The following is a 17177-nucleotide window of genomic DNA, read 5'->3' as shown; positions in this document are numbered from 1 at the left end:
CTGAAAAAAATAGTATATGGCTATTGGACAATTTCTGTCACATGTCCCGCAAAGGAAGTGTAGGATCTCCAGCGAGCAGCCGAGTGTTTGAGCTGAATAAACTCTATCTATTCGGATTAAATGAATGCCCAATTGTTTTAAAAATACTGGCAGTTGTGAAAGGATTTCCATATCTGTATACCGTGAATGTTATAAAAGAAGTCAATAAGTGAAAGGAGGTGCCTACCAAGCGGACATTGCCGAGTGCATGCAAGTATTGATGTCAAGATTTTATAACTTTACTCCACGTTTATGCTTTAACAGCTGTGTCAACTTGCTTCAGTTATCTTTGAAAGCTCTATGGAGCATTGCCGAAATGTTTGGAATATAACTTCCCCCTTGCCGATGGACTTGGTAAATAACCGCATTTAAACACTCCCCAGTTTTCTTAAAGGAATATGTCCATGTGAACTCTATCAGACTTTTGGCTGGCTCTATAAGTTTAATGCACAAGTTTACTTGTCTTCCTTGTATTTGGTTTCTTGCATGTCAGATAGCATAGATCCCTATAGTATACAGAGCAGACATTACCCTCCTGTGACTCTGGTGGGGTCCTGTGATTGCCCTTGAGTGTTGCTAGTCTGATATTTCAATAGAAACCTATTAATACTGTTTATGAATTTTGGGAAACAGTGACTGCACTAGTTCTGATTTTTTAGTGTTAATGTATGTTTATGTGGTTTATTCTATTATTATTCTTTTGCACAATCTATGCTGTGACAATGTGTATACTCAATAAAAGCTACACTGTTTGAATATATTGCAAAGAGTGCTGATTTCCTTTACATTTTGAGCAAATTACATTTTACTTTGCTCCCTTTTCTTTCTTTTGATTTTAGGCTAAAAAAAATATTTAAAAGGGACAGTCAACACAAAAATTGCAATTGTTTAAAAAGATAATGCCTTTACTACCGATTCCCCAGCTTTGCACAACCAACATGGTTATATTAATATCTTTATAACCTTTAAACCTCTAAATTTCAATTTAAGTCACAAAAGACAGCCCCATGATCACATGCTTTTTTATTAGCTTTTCACAACAGGGGAGTGCTAGTTCATGTGAGACATATAGATAACATTGTGCTCACGTCCGTGGGTTGTGTACAACACAGCACTAATTGGCTTCAATGCAAGTTAATAAATAAAAAGTCATGTGATCAGAAGATGCTTAGATACAAGGTAATCACAGAGGTAAAAAAATGTAACAATATAACCGTTTTCTTTGCAAAATTGGGGAATGGGGTATAAAGGAATTATCAAAATAATTGAGTTGACTGTCCCTTTAATATAGTTGGAGTGATAGCACAAATATTAAAAATGCTCTGGTCTTTTGGGTAATTCTTTGTGTGATATTCCCAGTCCTTAAAGGGTTAAATAAATATTTTTATATATATCTGATGTTAATATATTTAGGTATCGCTCGGAACTTGTAATATGAGCTCTGAACCCCAAACGTGCAAAAAGTTTACTTCTGCTGGTTTTAGCACTCTTGTAATCTGGCCCTTAATCTGGTAATTTAAAGTGACAATCTAATAAAAAAAAATGACATGCCCTTACTTGTTCGAGCATGTCATAAAGTTGTTAAATACACACGTATAGCGAGTAGGAAATAGCTAAACACAGTAAACTAGGATCACTAATGCCCAGATGACGCTCGAATATATGAGACCATATGAATCTTGCTTTACAATTCCCCTTTCAGAGTGAAATTAATTGTATGGATTCTTACAATTTAGTAAGCACTATTATTATTATTATTATGGTGTACTATCCCAGCAGAGGTCAGTAAGCAAATGTCCCAGTTCACCCAGGGTTAACAAGAACAAAACACATAGCAGCCATTGTCACCCTTTATTGAAATGACATTAGCAGAAATATTGTGGCATAGTTAGACTATGCACACTACCATGGTCGTTAGTACAGAACATTCAGTAGTACAAAATACACCATTTATACAGTACTGTTTACATAAACATCACAACAGAATAGTAACCAGGACTGGTCACTTTAAAGCCAGCTGAAGACTTAACTGCCCATTAAGGTCAATTACAAGGCTTGTTATTTTACAGATAAGAGAGGGAACAGGCACAGCCTTAACATATAAGTAAAGGCAAATAATCTTCATTAGATTCTGAACTGTGTATTATTACTAACATGGAATAACTTTATTGAGCTAGATACTCTCAAAGCAATTTTCAGCATATTTCCAATTCTGCCCCAGCATGATCTCTCAGTGGCATTTTTTCCATTCACTGAAATATTTCTCTGTTTTATATGCTGTTAGTGAATACCGGAAAGATCATTTTATAGAGTAGTTTAACTCTTTGTTTACTCCAGCAATGTTCAATTAACACTGTTGCTTGATAAAAACATACATACAGAAAGGTAATTGGGCACTTTTTAGAAAACTTTACATTCGTAGTGGTCCTTGCATCTTTAAAGCAAAACACCCTCTGATGAGTGGAATTGAAAACTGAAAGATAAAAACGGCAAATGATTCCACTTTGGAGAAGACAAGTTGAGAAACCATCTAGCAAAAAGGGATGGTGAGTAGAGTACAGCTCTTTATGTTGCAGGTCTTCTCATGAGTTACAAAGCTGTGATTATGTTACGGGGCAGAGAGACAGATGATGTTTTTGACAAAATGTTACTCAGAAAATGGGGGGAACATTCCCAAATCAGCAAAGTCCTCAATGTTATAATTGGCAGTGCCCTGAGTAGGGTCTCCAGACATTGGTAGCATGTCCTGTGCAGAGGGAAGAAAACAAATATCAATTTAGATCTTCAAAGGAAGCATGTTTTTTATTATTTCAAGTATCTGTTTTACCTTCCATTGCATGACGGCTTCTTCCTTAATGCAAAGATGTGTTATCAAACCTAAGTTCTGACACCTAATTATACACTAAGCTATATTTCTTTTATACCTCACAAATATGTAAAAGATAGACTTTTAAAGATTGTTCCAATTACCGTACATTAGCGCTAAAAGGAGCTGTGCCTGTACTTTTAATATCAACTAATGTATGTGCAAGAAGGCTGCACAAAATGAGGTGAATTCTGGCAAAGTCTATCTTTCAAAGGCACTAAAAACATTAGAAAAAAACCCAAGCACGATCCAGACTCAAGTGTATTTTATTATAAAGGAAACAAGGTGCACATTTATCGCTACTCACAGAAAAGACAGGTTAAAAGACCAGATGAATTCTGCTGACATTCGTCCGATGTGAATGAACAGATTAGGTATTTTTTCTTCGCAAATAGCCCTAGTCAGTGGTAGACGATGCTCTGTATTTTGAACACTCAGCTGAGCACCTTGGTCGCCAAACTCAGAGAGCAGCTAGACAAAGTGGCATCTTACCTCAAAAGGACTGTTGTTTGGACGGTCTTTTAACCTGTCTTTCTGTGAGTAGCGATATATGCACACCTTGTTTCCTTTATATTAAAGTACACTTGAGTCTCAAACGTGCTTATTTGTTTTTTGTTCCTTTAAAATATAGGCTTTGCCAGCATTGACCTCATTTTGTGCATTATTCTTGCACATAGAGTTCTTTGCTATAGCAGGAGATTAAGCAAAAGAGAGAGAGTGTGCAGAATACACCTTAGTGAAAAAGGACAAGACAATTGTAATGTAGGTGGATGATTCGGAAAAAGACCTTTCTAAAAATGTAAGATGGGAAAAAAGAAGGGAGAGGGGGATAAGTAATTTACATTTGGTATCACAAAACCTAAATTATGCTTACCTCATAATTTCCTTTTCTTCTGATGGAAAGAGTCCACAGCTGCATTCATTACTTTTGGGAATTAAGAACCTGGCCACCAGGAGGAGGCAAAGACACTCCAGCCAAAGGCTTAAATACTCCTCCCACTGCCCTCATCCCCCAGTCATTCTGTCGAGGATCAAGGAACAGTAGAAGAAATATCAGGGTGAAAAGGTGTCAGATAAATATAAGGACGCCCCACATAAAATTACGGGTGGGGAGCTGTGGACTGTTCCCATCAGAAGAAAAGGAAATTATCAGGTAAGCATAATTTATGTTTTTCTTCTTAAATGGAAAGAGTCCACAGCTGCATTCATTACTTTTGGGAAAACAATTCTCAAGCTATAGAGGACACTGAATGCCAAGACGGGAGGGTACAATAGGTGGCCCATACTGAGGGAACCAGACCTGAACCTCTACCCAATAAAAAAAAAATCCACTTCGTCCGAAGCCGAGAACATTTTAAGAGGAAAAGCCCCAATAACACTGAATCGCAGTTAGTCCAGAAGCCAAACTAGAGACTGCAAATGGACTTGACTGAGCTAAAAGTCTTCCAGGAGACACCATCGCCCAACAGATGGTCTCCCACCGCTCACTCCCCAAAGGGGACAAGGCAAAGGAGAACCGAGGAAACTGAAAGGTCCCCTAATACAAAAAAGAACACCTCCAAGAGTAAGCGCAGCTCACAGAGACCCAAAGGGACCCAAACTCCTATACCAAGCGAAACCCGGGATAAGACCGGGCACAGAGACAGAACAGATGTCTCTCCAACATCCTGAAAGCACGGAATGCAACTGAAGAGGCAAAATCCTCCCAGTGTCTGACCATAGAATACCAAGGCATTCGACCATGAAAAAGTGTGTAATACACCAAGGTGAAAAACCCCAAGTTTGAGAACACAGAGTCACAGAGGGTACTTGCGAGGAAGAAGAAGCAGTCAAGCAAGAAACAGACCGCAAAAGCAACCCCCAGACAGAGGGCACGCTCCAGGCAACCTAAGTCGCCGGACCTACACACAGGTCCCTAAAAAGGGGAACACAAAACCTCAATCGAGGCCCCCTGAGAAGGAGAGTATTCCCCTTTAAAACCCGAAGGAAGAGTAAACCCTCTTCTGAAATCAATGTAGCAAGTTGAAAAGAAAATCTATACCTTAGCAGACTGAGCTAACAGGATAGACTCAACAAGCTCACACATCCAGAGGAGACTGCGACCCGAAGGCAGGGCCTTAGACCGCTCTGCCATCCTGACCCCACACCCAGCTAGACCAACCCAGCCTCAGGGATCCAAGACAGGGGAACAAAAGAATCCTGAAACAGGTACAGGAACGAGCGTAAGTATAGCACAGCCATCCCCACAGAGTACAAGTACAACCCGACTCTGAAAACAGACAACAAGGCCATAGCCCTAAGGATCTATCAAAATAAAGGCCCAACAAGGTGCACCAGAAATTAGACATTCAGCGCCAGCAGCTGGGTATGAACCAACAACCCTTGAGGCGCAAGCCACACAGCTAACCACTAGATGACATGGGCTACTCTTGTGGCAAAGAGTAAAAAATACTCTGTAAACCTGGCCAAAAATGACCAGGTCAGGTAGATGGAGCAAGGACATAGCCCAAGTTCCCACAACCGTGGAACACCCCGACCAGCCCTGAGATCCAAGATTCCAAAACCACCCAAAACTGGGTCAGGAAAAAGGCCAAGCAAAGCTTCAGCAACCGGAAGTCTCAGGGAGAAAAACAGGTCCGGGCACCTAATAGTTCAGGCAAACCTTACCCTAGAACTAAACACCCCAACTGGCCAAAAAGCCAGGCACAAGGGATATGGATGCATATCCAGAGAATTCCGGATAGTGAGAAGAACTCAAAAGCCCCGACCAAAGGAAGGAACCACCCCTATGTAAAGTCCAACGCTCCAAGGAGCAAGGCTAGAAGTCATATGAAGATACTTCTCAAAGCCTCAGGACAACCAAGGGATACCTCAAGGTTAAAAAATCCTACTAGCAGGACTAGTCTCCCTATCACCTCTGCACAAGCAGAGGACACAAGGAAGAGAAAGGCACACAAGCCTACCCAGCTCCGGAAAATCCCTGAGCTAAACAAAGTCCCCGCAGGGAACAACCATCAACCGGAAACACAGTTCCAACTCACCCGGAGACAATGGAAGAAGACCCAAAGGTCTCTTATAACTCAGACAGACAGTACATGTCAAAGAGTAAGAGCTGCATCTAGATACACTATAAACAGCTCACACGTACACCTGCAAGGTGTCAAGAGCTGCAACTGGTTTCAAACTGCAAACCTTCCGCATGCTAGACAGCTATCCTGTACAAGCTGTTGGATCAAGCCCAAAAAGACAAATCCAGAGGCCTAAAAATGAAGGCCAAACCGCTCAACTGCGTTAAGGGGCGTTAAGTCCTCCAACCCTCCACCACATGCGGGAGGCTCTAGGTTCTGATGAAATCAGATGTCAGATAGAGGGATGCAGCGGGAAACTCCCCTGCCCGGCCATCTATGACTGAAGGCTATAAGGACTGAAACAATCCTTCCTGCCTCACGGACCCACAGGTACTCTCGAATGCTTAAACATGAAAAACAATGATAACCTGAGCACTCTGCGCTTCTACTGAACCAGCCGAGCAGAACATCGCCACATGTCTGAACAGCCGCAAGACCGAACGAACCCAACAGGACCAGCCTGCACCTAGGGTCCTAACCGGCAAGCTGCATAACCACTCCCTCATAGGGGAAAAAACAGAAAACAGACATTTTTAACATAGGACTAATATGTCCAAAACAACTTCCGAAGAAGTAAGAGTATAAATCCCAGAAGGTTCATGAAGGAAACAAAACAAATAAAAGACATCCCATCGGAAATAAATAAAATATAAGGCAACCCGGAGGTTAATGCCCAAAAAGACACAGGCCTACCCGCAGGACCAGCCAAACGGAGCCCTATCTTTCAAAAACTGGGAAAGATCTCAAACAAATGACAATGAGGAGATTACCTCATCCCCACATGTCTAATGAGGTGCACCATTCGAATTAGCAGACTGAAAATCCCCTATCTGGTAACGATAGGGTCAATCAATAACTGAAAAACATGTCTGAGCAATACGCAAAGGCGCGCAATCCTGTAACGAAAGGCACAACACTCAGGGACAGTTACACCCGCAGGGAACTGTAGAGGCCCTCCCCAAGGCGGAAGGCCCAGGACAATAGGGCACGAGCACATTCTCAAATAAACGTCTGGACTCTGCAGACGAACAATCGCCAACATTATGTGGAAGCGAAAACGTGCTGCAACCTCCGGGGGGAACACGCCAACCTGCATGGAGGAATCAGAAACTGGGTTACCCGCATGTGTAGAAGTATGAATTGGTAGGGAACTCGCCTCTCGGAGGACAGGATCCCCAGAGGCGGATTGGCTCAGCAGTCCCTTGATTCCCCAAGCCCAAGGCTCTCTGAAATGGCATATGGAACAAAACTGGTCGACATGTGTGAACGAGGCCAATCCGGATTCGTCACCAGACACAGAATCTGAAATCAAAATAGTCTCTGTATCAGAATCCTCCATAACTGAATCTGAAACGAGCACAGTCTCAGCATCAGAATCCTCCATAACTGGATAGAGGAAATATCAATATGGATTAAAGTATGAAAACAAAAATGGCACCCGACACCCACAATGGCTGGGGCACTCACCACCTCCTATGACCAGACCCCTGCGGACTAGAATATCTCCTTCGCCATATGGTCAGGAATGCGGAAATGGGGAATGGAACGTAACCACGCCCGAACACAGGGTGAACCATCCAGTCCAAAAAACATAATTTATGCTTACCTGATAAATTTATTTCTCTTGTAGTGTATCCAGTCCACGGATCATCCATTACTTGTGGGATATTCTCCTTCCCAACAGGAAGTTGCAAGAGGATCACCCACAGCAGAGCTGCTATATAGCTCCTCCCCTAACTGCCATATCCAGTCATTCGACCGAAACAAGCCGAGAAAGGAGAAACCATAGGGTGCAGTGGTGACTGAAGTTTAATTAAAATTTAGACCTGCCTTAAAAGGACAGGGCGGGCCATGGACTGGATACACTACAAGAGAAATAAATTTATCAGGTAAGCATAAATTATGTTTTCTCTTGTTAAGTGTATCCAGTCCACGGATCATCCATTACTTGTGGGATACCAATACCAAAGCTTAAGTACACGGATGATGGGAGGGACAAGGCAGGAACTTAAATGGAAGGAACCACTGCCTGTAGAACCTTTCTCCCAAAAACAGCCTCCGAAGAAGCAAAAGTATCAAATTTGTAAAATTTTGAAAAGGTATGAAGCGAAGACCAAGTCGCAGCCTTGCAAATCTGTTCAACAGAGGCCTCATTTTTAAAGGCCCAGGTGGAAGCCACAGCTCTAGTAGAATGAGCTGTAATTCTTTCAGGGGGCTGCTGTCCAGCAGTCTCATATGCTAAACGGATTATACTCCGAAGCCAAAAAGAAAGAGAGGTTGCCGAGGCCTTTTGACCTCTCCTCTTTCCAGAGTAAATAACAAACAGGTGAGATGTTTGGCAAAAAATCTTTAGTAGCCTGCAAGTAAAACTTCAATGCACGGACTACGTCTAGATTATGCAAAAGACGTTCCTTCTTTGAAGAAGGATTAGGGCATAATGATGGAACAACAATCTCTTGATTGAAACCACCTTAGGTAAAAACCTAGGTTTTGTACGCAGAACTACTTTATCTGAATGAAAGATCAGATAAGGAGAATCACAATGTAAGGCAGATAACTCTGAGACTCTTCGAGCCGAGGAAATAGCCATCAGAAAAAGAACTTTCCATGATAGAAGTTTGATATCAATAGAATGAAGGGGTTCAAACGGAACCCCTTGAAGAACTTTAAGAACCAAGTTTAAGCTCCATGGGGGAGCAACAGGTTTAAACACAGGCTTAATTCTAACTAAAGCCTGACAAAATGCCTGAACGTCTGGAACTTCTGCCAGACGCTTGTGTAAAAGAATAGACAGAGCAGAAATCTGTCCCATTAAAGAACTAGCTGATAGTCCTTTGTCCAAACCCTCTTGGAGGAAGGACAATATCCTAGGAATCCTAACCCTACTCCATGAGTAATTCTTGGATTCACACCAATGAAGATATTTACGCCAAATCTTGTGGTAAATTTTGCTGGTGACAGGCTTTCGTGCCTGTATTAAGGTATCAATTACTGACTCGGAGAAGCCACGCTTTGATAGGATCAAGCGTTCAATCTCCATGCAGTCAGTCTCAGAGAAAGTAGATTCGGATGATTGAAAGGACCTTGTATTAGAAGGTCTTGTCTCAGAGGCAGAGTCCATGGTGGAAAGGATGACATGTCCACTAGGTCTGCATACCAGGTCCTGCGTGGCCACGCAGGCGCTATCAATATCACCAATGCTCTCTCCTGTTTGATTTTGGCAATCAGACGAGGGAGCAGAGGAAACGGTGGAAACACATAGCCCAGGTTGAAGAACCAAGGCGCTGCTAGAGCATCTATCAGTGCCGCTTCTGGGTCCCTGGACCTGGATCCGTAACAAGGAAACTTGGCGTTCTGGCTAGACGCCATGAGATCCAGTTCTGGTTTGCCCCAACGGAGAACCAATTGAGCAAACACCTCCGGATGGAGTTCCCACTCCCCCGGATGAAAAGTCTGACGACTTAGAAAATCCGCCTCCCAGTTCTCTACCCCTGGGATATGGATCGCTGATAGGTGGCAAGAGTGAGTCTCTGCCCAGCGAATTATCTTGGAGACTTCTGACATCGCTAGGGAACTCCTGGTCCCCCCTTGATGGATGATGTAAGCCACAGTCGTGATGTTGTCCGACTGAAATCTGATGAACCTCAGTGTTGCTAACTGAGGCCAAGCTAGAAGAGCATTGAATATTGCTCTTAACTCCAGAATATTTATTGGGAGGAGTTTCTCCTCCTGAGTCCATGAACCCTGAGCCTTCAGGGAGTTCCAGACTGCACCCCAACCTAGAAGGCTGGCGTCTGTTGTTACAATGGTCCAATCTTGCCTGCGAAAGGTCATACCTTTGGACAGATGGACCCGAGATAACCACCAGAGAAGAGAATCTCTGGTTTCCTGATCCAGATTTAGTAGAGGGGACAAATCTGTGTAATCCCCATTCCACTGACTGAGCATGTATAATTGCAGCGGTCTGAGATGCAGGCGCGCAAATGGCACTATGTCCATCGCCGCTACCATTAAGCCGATTACTTCCATGCACTGAGCCACCGTGGGGCGCGGAATGGAGTGAAGAACACGGCAAGCATTTAGAAGTTTTGATAACCTGGACTCCGTCAGGTAAATTTTCATTTCTATAGAATCTATCAGAGTACCTAGGAAGGAAACCCTTGTGAGAGGAGATAGAGGACTCTTTTCTTCGTTCACTTTCCACCCATGCGACCTCAGAAATGCCAGAACTATCTCTGTATGAGACTTGGCAATTTGAAAGCTTGACGCCTGTATCAGGATGTCGTCTAGGTAAGGAGCCACCGCTATGCCTCGCGGTCTTAGAACCGCCAGAAGTGAGCCCAGAACCTTTGTAAAAATTCTTGGGGCTGTAGCCAACCCGAATGGAAGAGCTACAAACTGGTAATGCCTGTCTAGAAAGGCAAACCTCAGGAACCGATGATGATTCTTGTGGATCGGAATGTGAAGGTAGGCATCCTTTAAGTCCACTGTGGTCATGTACTGACCCTCTTGGATCATGGGTAAAATGGTTCGAATAGTTTCCATCTTGAATGATGGAACTCTGAGGAATTTGTTTAGGATCTTTAGATCCAAAATTGGTCTGAAGGTTCCCTCTTTTTTGGGAACCACAAACAGATTTGAATAAAACCCCTGTCCTTGTTCCGTCCGCGGAACTGGATGGATCACTCCCATTACAAGGAGGTCTTGCACGCAGCTTAGGAATGCCTCTTTCTTTATCTGGTTTGCAGATAATCTTGAAAGGTGAAATCTCCCTTGTGGGAGAGAAGCTTTGAAGTCCAGAAGATATCCCTGAGATATGATCTCCAACGCCCAGGGATCCTGAACATCTCTTGCCCACGCCTAGGCGAAGAGAGAGAGTCTGCCCCCTACTAGATCCGTTGTCGGATAGGGGGCCGCTCCTTCATGCTGTCTTGGAGGCAGCAGCAGGCTTTCGGCCTGCTTGCCCTTGTTCCAGGACTGGGTAGGTTTCCAGGCCTGCTTAGATTGAGGAAAAGTTCCCTCTTGTTTTGAAGTAGAGGGAGCTGATCCTGCACCTGCCTTGAAATTTCGAAAGGCACAAAAATTAGACTGTTTGGCCCTTGATTTGGCCCTGTCCTGAGGAAGGGTATGACCCTTACCTCCAGTAATGTCAGCAATAATTTCTTTCAAACCAGGCCCGAATAAGGTCTGCCCCTTGAAAGGAATGTTAAGTAATTTAGACTTTGAAGTCACATCAGCTGACCAGGATTTAAGCCATAGCGCCCTACGCGCCTGGATGGCGAATCCGGAATTCTTAGCCGTTAGTTTAGTCAAATGAACAATGGCATCAGAAACAAATGAGTTAGCTAGCTTAAGTGTTCTAAGCTTGTCAATAATTTCAGTCAATGGAGCTGTATGGATGGCCTCTTCCAGGGCCTCAAACCAGAACGCCGCCGCAGCAGTGACAGGCGCAATGCATGCAAGGGGCTGTAAAATAAAAACCTTGTTGAATAAACATTTTCTTAAGGTAACCCTCTAATTTTTTATCCATTGGATCTGAAAAAGCACAACTGTCCTCAACCGGGATAGTGGTACGCTTTGCTAAAGTAGAAACTGCTCCCTCCACCTTAGGGACTGTCTGCCATAAGTCCCGTGTAGTGGCATCTATTGGAAACATTTTTCTAAATATAGGAGGTGGGGAAAAGGGCACACTGGGTCTATCCCACTCCTTACTAATAATTTCTGTAAGCCTTTTAGGTATTGGAAAAACATCAGTACTCACCGGCACTGCATAGTATTTATCCAGCCTACACAATTTCTCTGGCACTGCAATTGTGTCACAGTCATTCAGAGCAGCTAATACCTCCCCAAGTAACACACAGAGGTTCTCAAGCTTAAATTTAAAATTAGAAATCTCTGAATCAGGTCTCCCCGATTCAGAGACGTCACCCACAGACTGAAGCTCTCCGTCCTCAGGTTCTGCATATTGTGACGCAGTATCAGACATGGCTCTTAAAGCATCTACGCGCTCTGTATCTCGTCTAACCCCAGAGCTATCGCGCTTGCCTCTCAATTCAGGCAATCTGGCTAATACCTGTGACAGGGTATTATTCATGATTGCAGCCATGTCCTGCTAAGTAATCGCTATGGGCATCCCTGATGTACTTGGCGCCATATTAGCGTGCGTCCCTCGAGTGGGAGGAGAAGGGTCCGACACGTGGGGAGAGTTAGTCGGCATAACTTCCCCCTCGACAGACCCCTCTAGTGACAATTCTTTTATAGATAAAGACTGATCTTTACTGTTTAAGGTGAAATCAATACATTTAGTACACATTCTCCTATGGGGCTCCACCATGGCTTTTAAACATAATGAACAAGTAGTTTCCTCTGTGTCAGACATGTTTGTACAGACTAGCAATGAGACTAGCAAGCTTGGAAAACACTTTAAACAAAGTTAACAAGCAATATAAAAAACGTTACTGTGCCTTTAAGAGAAACAAATTTTGGCAAAATTTGAAATAACAGTGAAAAAAGGCAGTTACACTAACGAAGTTTTTACAGTGTATGTAACAAGTTAGCAGAGCATTGCACCCACTTGCAAATGGATGATTAACCCCTTAATACAAAAAACAGATTAACAAAACGAAAAATATGTTTTTTAAACAGTTATAACAACTGCCACAGCAACTACTTTTGAAGCCTTTTGAGCCCATCAGAGATGTCCTATAGCATGCAGGGGACTGCTGAGGGAAGCTGAATGTCACAGTTTGTAATTTTAACTGCACCAACTGTAACTTTTATACTATAACAGTGGAAAGCCTCTGTTTCTAGGCAAAAATAAAGCCAGCCATGTGGAAAAAACTAGGCCCCAATAAGTTTTATCACCAAAGCATATATAAAAACGATTAAACATGCCAGCAAATGTTTTATATTACACTTTTATAAGAGTATGTATCTCTGTTAATAAGCCTGATACCAGTCGCTATTAAATCACTGCATTTAGGCTTAACTTACATTAATCCGGTATCAGCAGCATTTTTCTAGCAAGTTCCATCCCTAGAAATATGTTTACTGCACATACCTTATTGCAGGAAAACCTGCACGCCATTCCCTCTCTGAAGTTACCTCACTCCTCAGAATATGTGAGAACGGCAATGGATCTTAGTAACTTCTGCTAAGATCATAGAAATCACAGGCAGATTCTTCTTCTAATGCTGCCTTTGATAAAACAGTACACTCCGGTACCATTTAAAAATAACAAACTTTTGATTGAAGTTAAGAAACTAACTATAATACACCACTCTCCTCTTACTACGTCCATCTTTGTTGAGAGTTGCAAGAGAATGACTGGATATGGCAGTTAGGGGAGGAGCTATATAGCAGCTCTGCTGTGGGTGATCCTCTTGCAACTTCCTGTTGGGAAGGAGAATATCCCACAAGTAATGGATGATCCGTGGACTGGATACACTTAACAAGAGAAAAGCTCGCCCAACCAAAAGGCTGCGTCACTTCCAAAGGCCTCAAAATTCCAACCACGACCCCATAAACATCACACATAAGCAGGTTAAATCACATAACAAACATGATTATAAACCCCCCTGTTCAATAACCCCCCTCAGGAGATATTAACCCTCAATTCCAAGATACTAACAGAGACTCACTGAGATCCTTATGTCCTATAGTTAGACCCGCAAAGGTGTGGTAACCTCTCGGGAAAACATTTACATTACAGTACATTGACGATAAAGTAAAATGAAACAATCTTACCGGAATCTACGCCGTGGAACAGGAACACGGCCTTTCAAGTGTGCCGAATAGTGGCATTGCCTCCACCATGAACTTGAAGTTCGACAACGCCGATTGCTTGAGGAGCTGTTAATATGAGTTGGATGGTTTCGCAGAAAGACTCTCCCTGCATCTCCGGACTCTAACTTTCATCTAAGCCCTCACTGAGAGACTGACGGGACTACTTAAAACTCCTGTCCCATGTCAAAGAGTACTACCCTCCATAAGATACAAATTTTTTTTTAAAAAATTCTAGACACGTCTCTGCCAACCTCCTGGGACGAAAGGCAAAGAATGACTGGGGGATGAGGGGAGTGGGAGGAGTATTTAAGCCTCTGGCTGGGGTGTCTTTGCCTCCTCCTGGTGGCCAGGTTCTTAATTCCCAAAAGTAATGAATGTAGCTGTGGACTGTTTCCATTTAAGAAGAAAATATAAATTTCCTGTCATCTAGGTAAGAACAATGAGCAGAAAATGGGTAATAGGAGCACAAATGGTTTAAAGTGAGAAAAGGAAAGAAGTGCACAAAAACATGTATGCACAAATGTATGTATAAACACAAGCAGTTTTAAAATAGTTTAATGTACTTTTGTCAATGCTGCCTTGCCATCAATTAAACAGATTTGCCTAGATTACGAGTTGTGCGTTTTACTACCGCTGCTATTACGAGTCTTGAAGGTTTAGGGTCACCACACACTTCTTTGGCCTTACGGCAAAACGACTTACGTAAACTTCGTAAAGTCTTTTTTCTATGGGACTTCACTAGTGCCGGTATTAAGAGTCTGTCCTGGGAGGCCAAAAAGTGAGCGGTACACCCTACCCTGTCAAGAGTCCTAACGCATTTAAAAGTCAATAGTTAAGAGTTTTATGGTACAATGCCGTAACATAAAACTCATAACTAAAGTGCTAAAAAGTACACTAACACACATAAACTACCTATTAACCCCTAAACCGAGGCCCCCGCATCGCAAACACTATAATAAAAATTTTAACCCCTAATCTGCCACTCCGGACACCGCCGCCACCTACATTATATCTATTAACCCCTAATCTGCTGCCCCCAACATTGCGAAACCTACATACTATTTATTAACCCCTAATCTGCCGCCCCCAATGTCGCCGCAACCTACCTACATTTATTAACCCCTAATCTGCCGCCCCAACGTCGCCGCCACTATATTAAAGTTTTTAACCCCTAAACCTAAGTCTAACACTAACACCCCCTAACTTAAATATAATTACAATAAATCTAAATAAAGTTACTATCATTAACTAAATTATTCCTATTTAAAACAAAATACTTACCTATAAAATAAATCCTAAGCTAGCTACAATATAACTAATAGTTACATTGTAGCTAGTTTAGGGTTTATTTTTATTTTACAGGCAAGTTTGTATTTATTTTAACTAGGTAGAATAGTTACCTAGCTAAAATAAATACAAATTTACCTGTAAAATAAAACCTAACCTAAGTAACAATAACACCTTACACTACACTATAATTAAACAAATTAACTAAATTAAATACAATTACCTAAATTAAATTAGCTAAAGTACAACCCCCCCCCACAAAATTACAGAAAATAATAAACAAATTACAGATATTTAAACTAATTACACCTAATCTAATAGCCCTATTAAAATTAAAAAGGCCCCCCAAAATAAAAAAAACCCCTAGCCTAAACTAAACTACCAATAGCCCTTAAAAGGGCCTTTTGCGGGGCATTGCCCCAAAGTAATCAGCTGTTTTACCTGTATAAAAATACAAACAACCCCCCCAACAGTAAAACCCACCACCCACACAACCAACCCCCCAAATAAAATACAATCTAAAAAAACCTAAGCTCCCCATTGCCCTGAAAAGGGCATTTGGATGGGCAGTTAGCTCTTTTGCAGGCCCAAAGTCCCTAACCTGAAAATAAAACCCACCGAATACACCCTTAAAAAAAACCTAACACTAACCCCCTGAAGATCGACTTACCGGGAGAAATCTTCATCCAAGCCGGGCCGAAGTCCTCAACGAAGCCGGGAGAAGTCTTCATCCAAGCCGGGCGAAGTGGTCCTCCAGACGGTCAAAAGTCTTCATCCAGACGGCATCTTCTATCTTCATCCATCCGGCACAGAGAGGGTCCATCTTCAAGACATCCGACGCGAAGCATCCTCTTCATCCGACGACTAAAGCTGAATGAAGGTACCTTTAAGTGACGTCATCCAAGATGGCGTCCCTTAGATTCCGATTGGCTGATAGAATTCTATCAGCCAATCGGAATTAAGGTAGAAAAAATCCTATTGGATTAGCCAATAGGATTGAACTTCAATCCTATTGGCTGATTGCATCAGCCAATAGGATTTTTTCTACCTTAATTCCGATTAGCTGATAGAATTCTATAAGCCAATCGGAATCTAAGGGACGCCATCTTGAATGACGTCACTTAAAGGCACCTTAATTCATCTTTAGTCATCAGATGAAGAGGATGCTCCGCGTCGGATGTCTTGAAGATGGAGCTGCTCCGTGCCGGATGGATGAAGATAGAAGATGCCGTCTGGATGAAGACTTCTGCCCGTCTTGAGGACCAATTCGCCCGGCTTGGATGAAGACTTCTCCCTGCTTCGTTGAGGTCTTCGGCCCGGCTTGGATGAAGACTTCTCCCGTTAAGTCGATCTTCAGGGGGTTAGTGTTAGATTTTTTAAGGGTGTATTGGGTGGGTTTTATTTTTAGGTTAGGGACTTTGGGCCTGCAAAAGAGCTAAATGCCCTTTTAAGGGCAATGCAAATCCAAATGCCCTTTTCAGGGCAATGGGGAGCTTACGTTTTTTTAGATAGTATTTTATTTGGGGGGTTGGTTGTGTGGGTGGTGGGTTTTACTGTTGGGGGGGTTGTTTGTATTTTTTTTTTACAGGTAAAAGAGCTGATTACTTTGGGGCAATGCCCCGCAAAAGGCCCTTTTAAGGGCTATTGGTAGTTTAGTTTAGGCTAGGTTTTTTTTTTATTTTGGGGGGGCCTTTTTTATTTTAATAGGGCTATTAGATTAGGTGTAATTAGTTTAAATATCTGTAATTTGTTTATTATTTTCTGTAATTTAGTGGCTTTTTTTTGTACTTTAGCTAATTTAATTTAATTTAGGTAATTGTATTTAATTTATTTAATTATAGTGTAGTGTTAGGTGTTATTGTAACTTAGGTTTTATTTTATAGGTAAATTTGTATTTATTTTAGCTAGGTAGTTATTAAATAGTTAATAACTATTTAATAACTATTCTACCTAGTTAAAATAAATACAAACTTGCCTGTAAAATAAACCCTAAGATAGCTACAATGTAACTATTAGTTATATTGTAGCTAGCTTACGCCTAGATTTAGAGTTTTGCGGCCAAAGGGGTGCGT

General features: G+C 42.2%; 1 protein-coding gene across 3 annotated transcripts in view; it reads right to left on the bottom strand.

Annotated features, from left to right (window-relative positions):
- Positions 1–1875: 1875 nt before the first annotated feature.
- ARNT2 (aryl hydrocarbon receptor nuclear translocator 2) overlaps positions 1876–17177 on the bottom strand; it is a 162587-nt gene continuing 147285 nt past the window's right edge. For all 3 annotated transcript variants that reach the window (XM_053717672.1, XM_053717673.1, XM_053717674.1), the window contains one exon: positions 1876–2785. In XM_053717672.1, the coding sequence (XP_053573647.1) occupies positions 2687–2785 (99 nt within the window). In that variant the 3' untranslated portion in view covers positions 1876–2686. The remainder of the gene's footprint in view (positions 2786–17177) is intronic.

Source organism: Bombina bombina, chromosome 6 (genome assembly GCF_027579735.1).
Source record: "Bombina bombina isolate aBomBom1 chromosome 6, aBomBom1.pri, whole genome shotgun sequence".
Taxonomy (NCBI): Eukaryota; Metazoa; Chordata; class Amphibia; order Anura; family Bombinatoridae; genus Bombina; species Bombina bombina.
The sequence above is the reverse complement of the archived record's forward strand: the minus strand, read 5'-3'. Positions and strand labels throughout refer to the sequence as shown.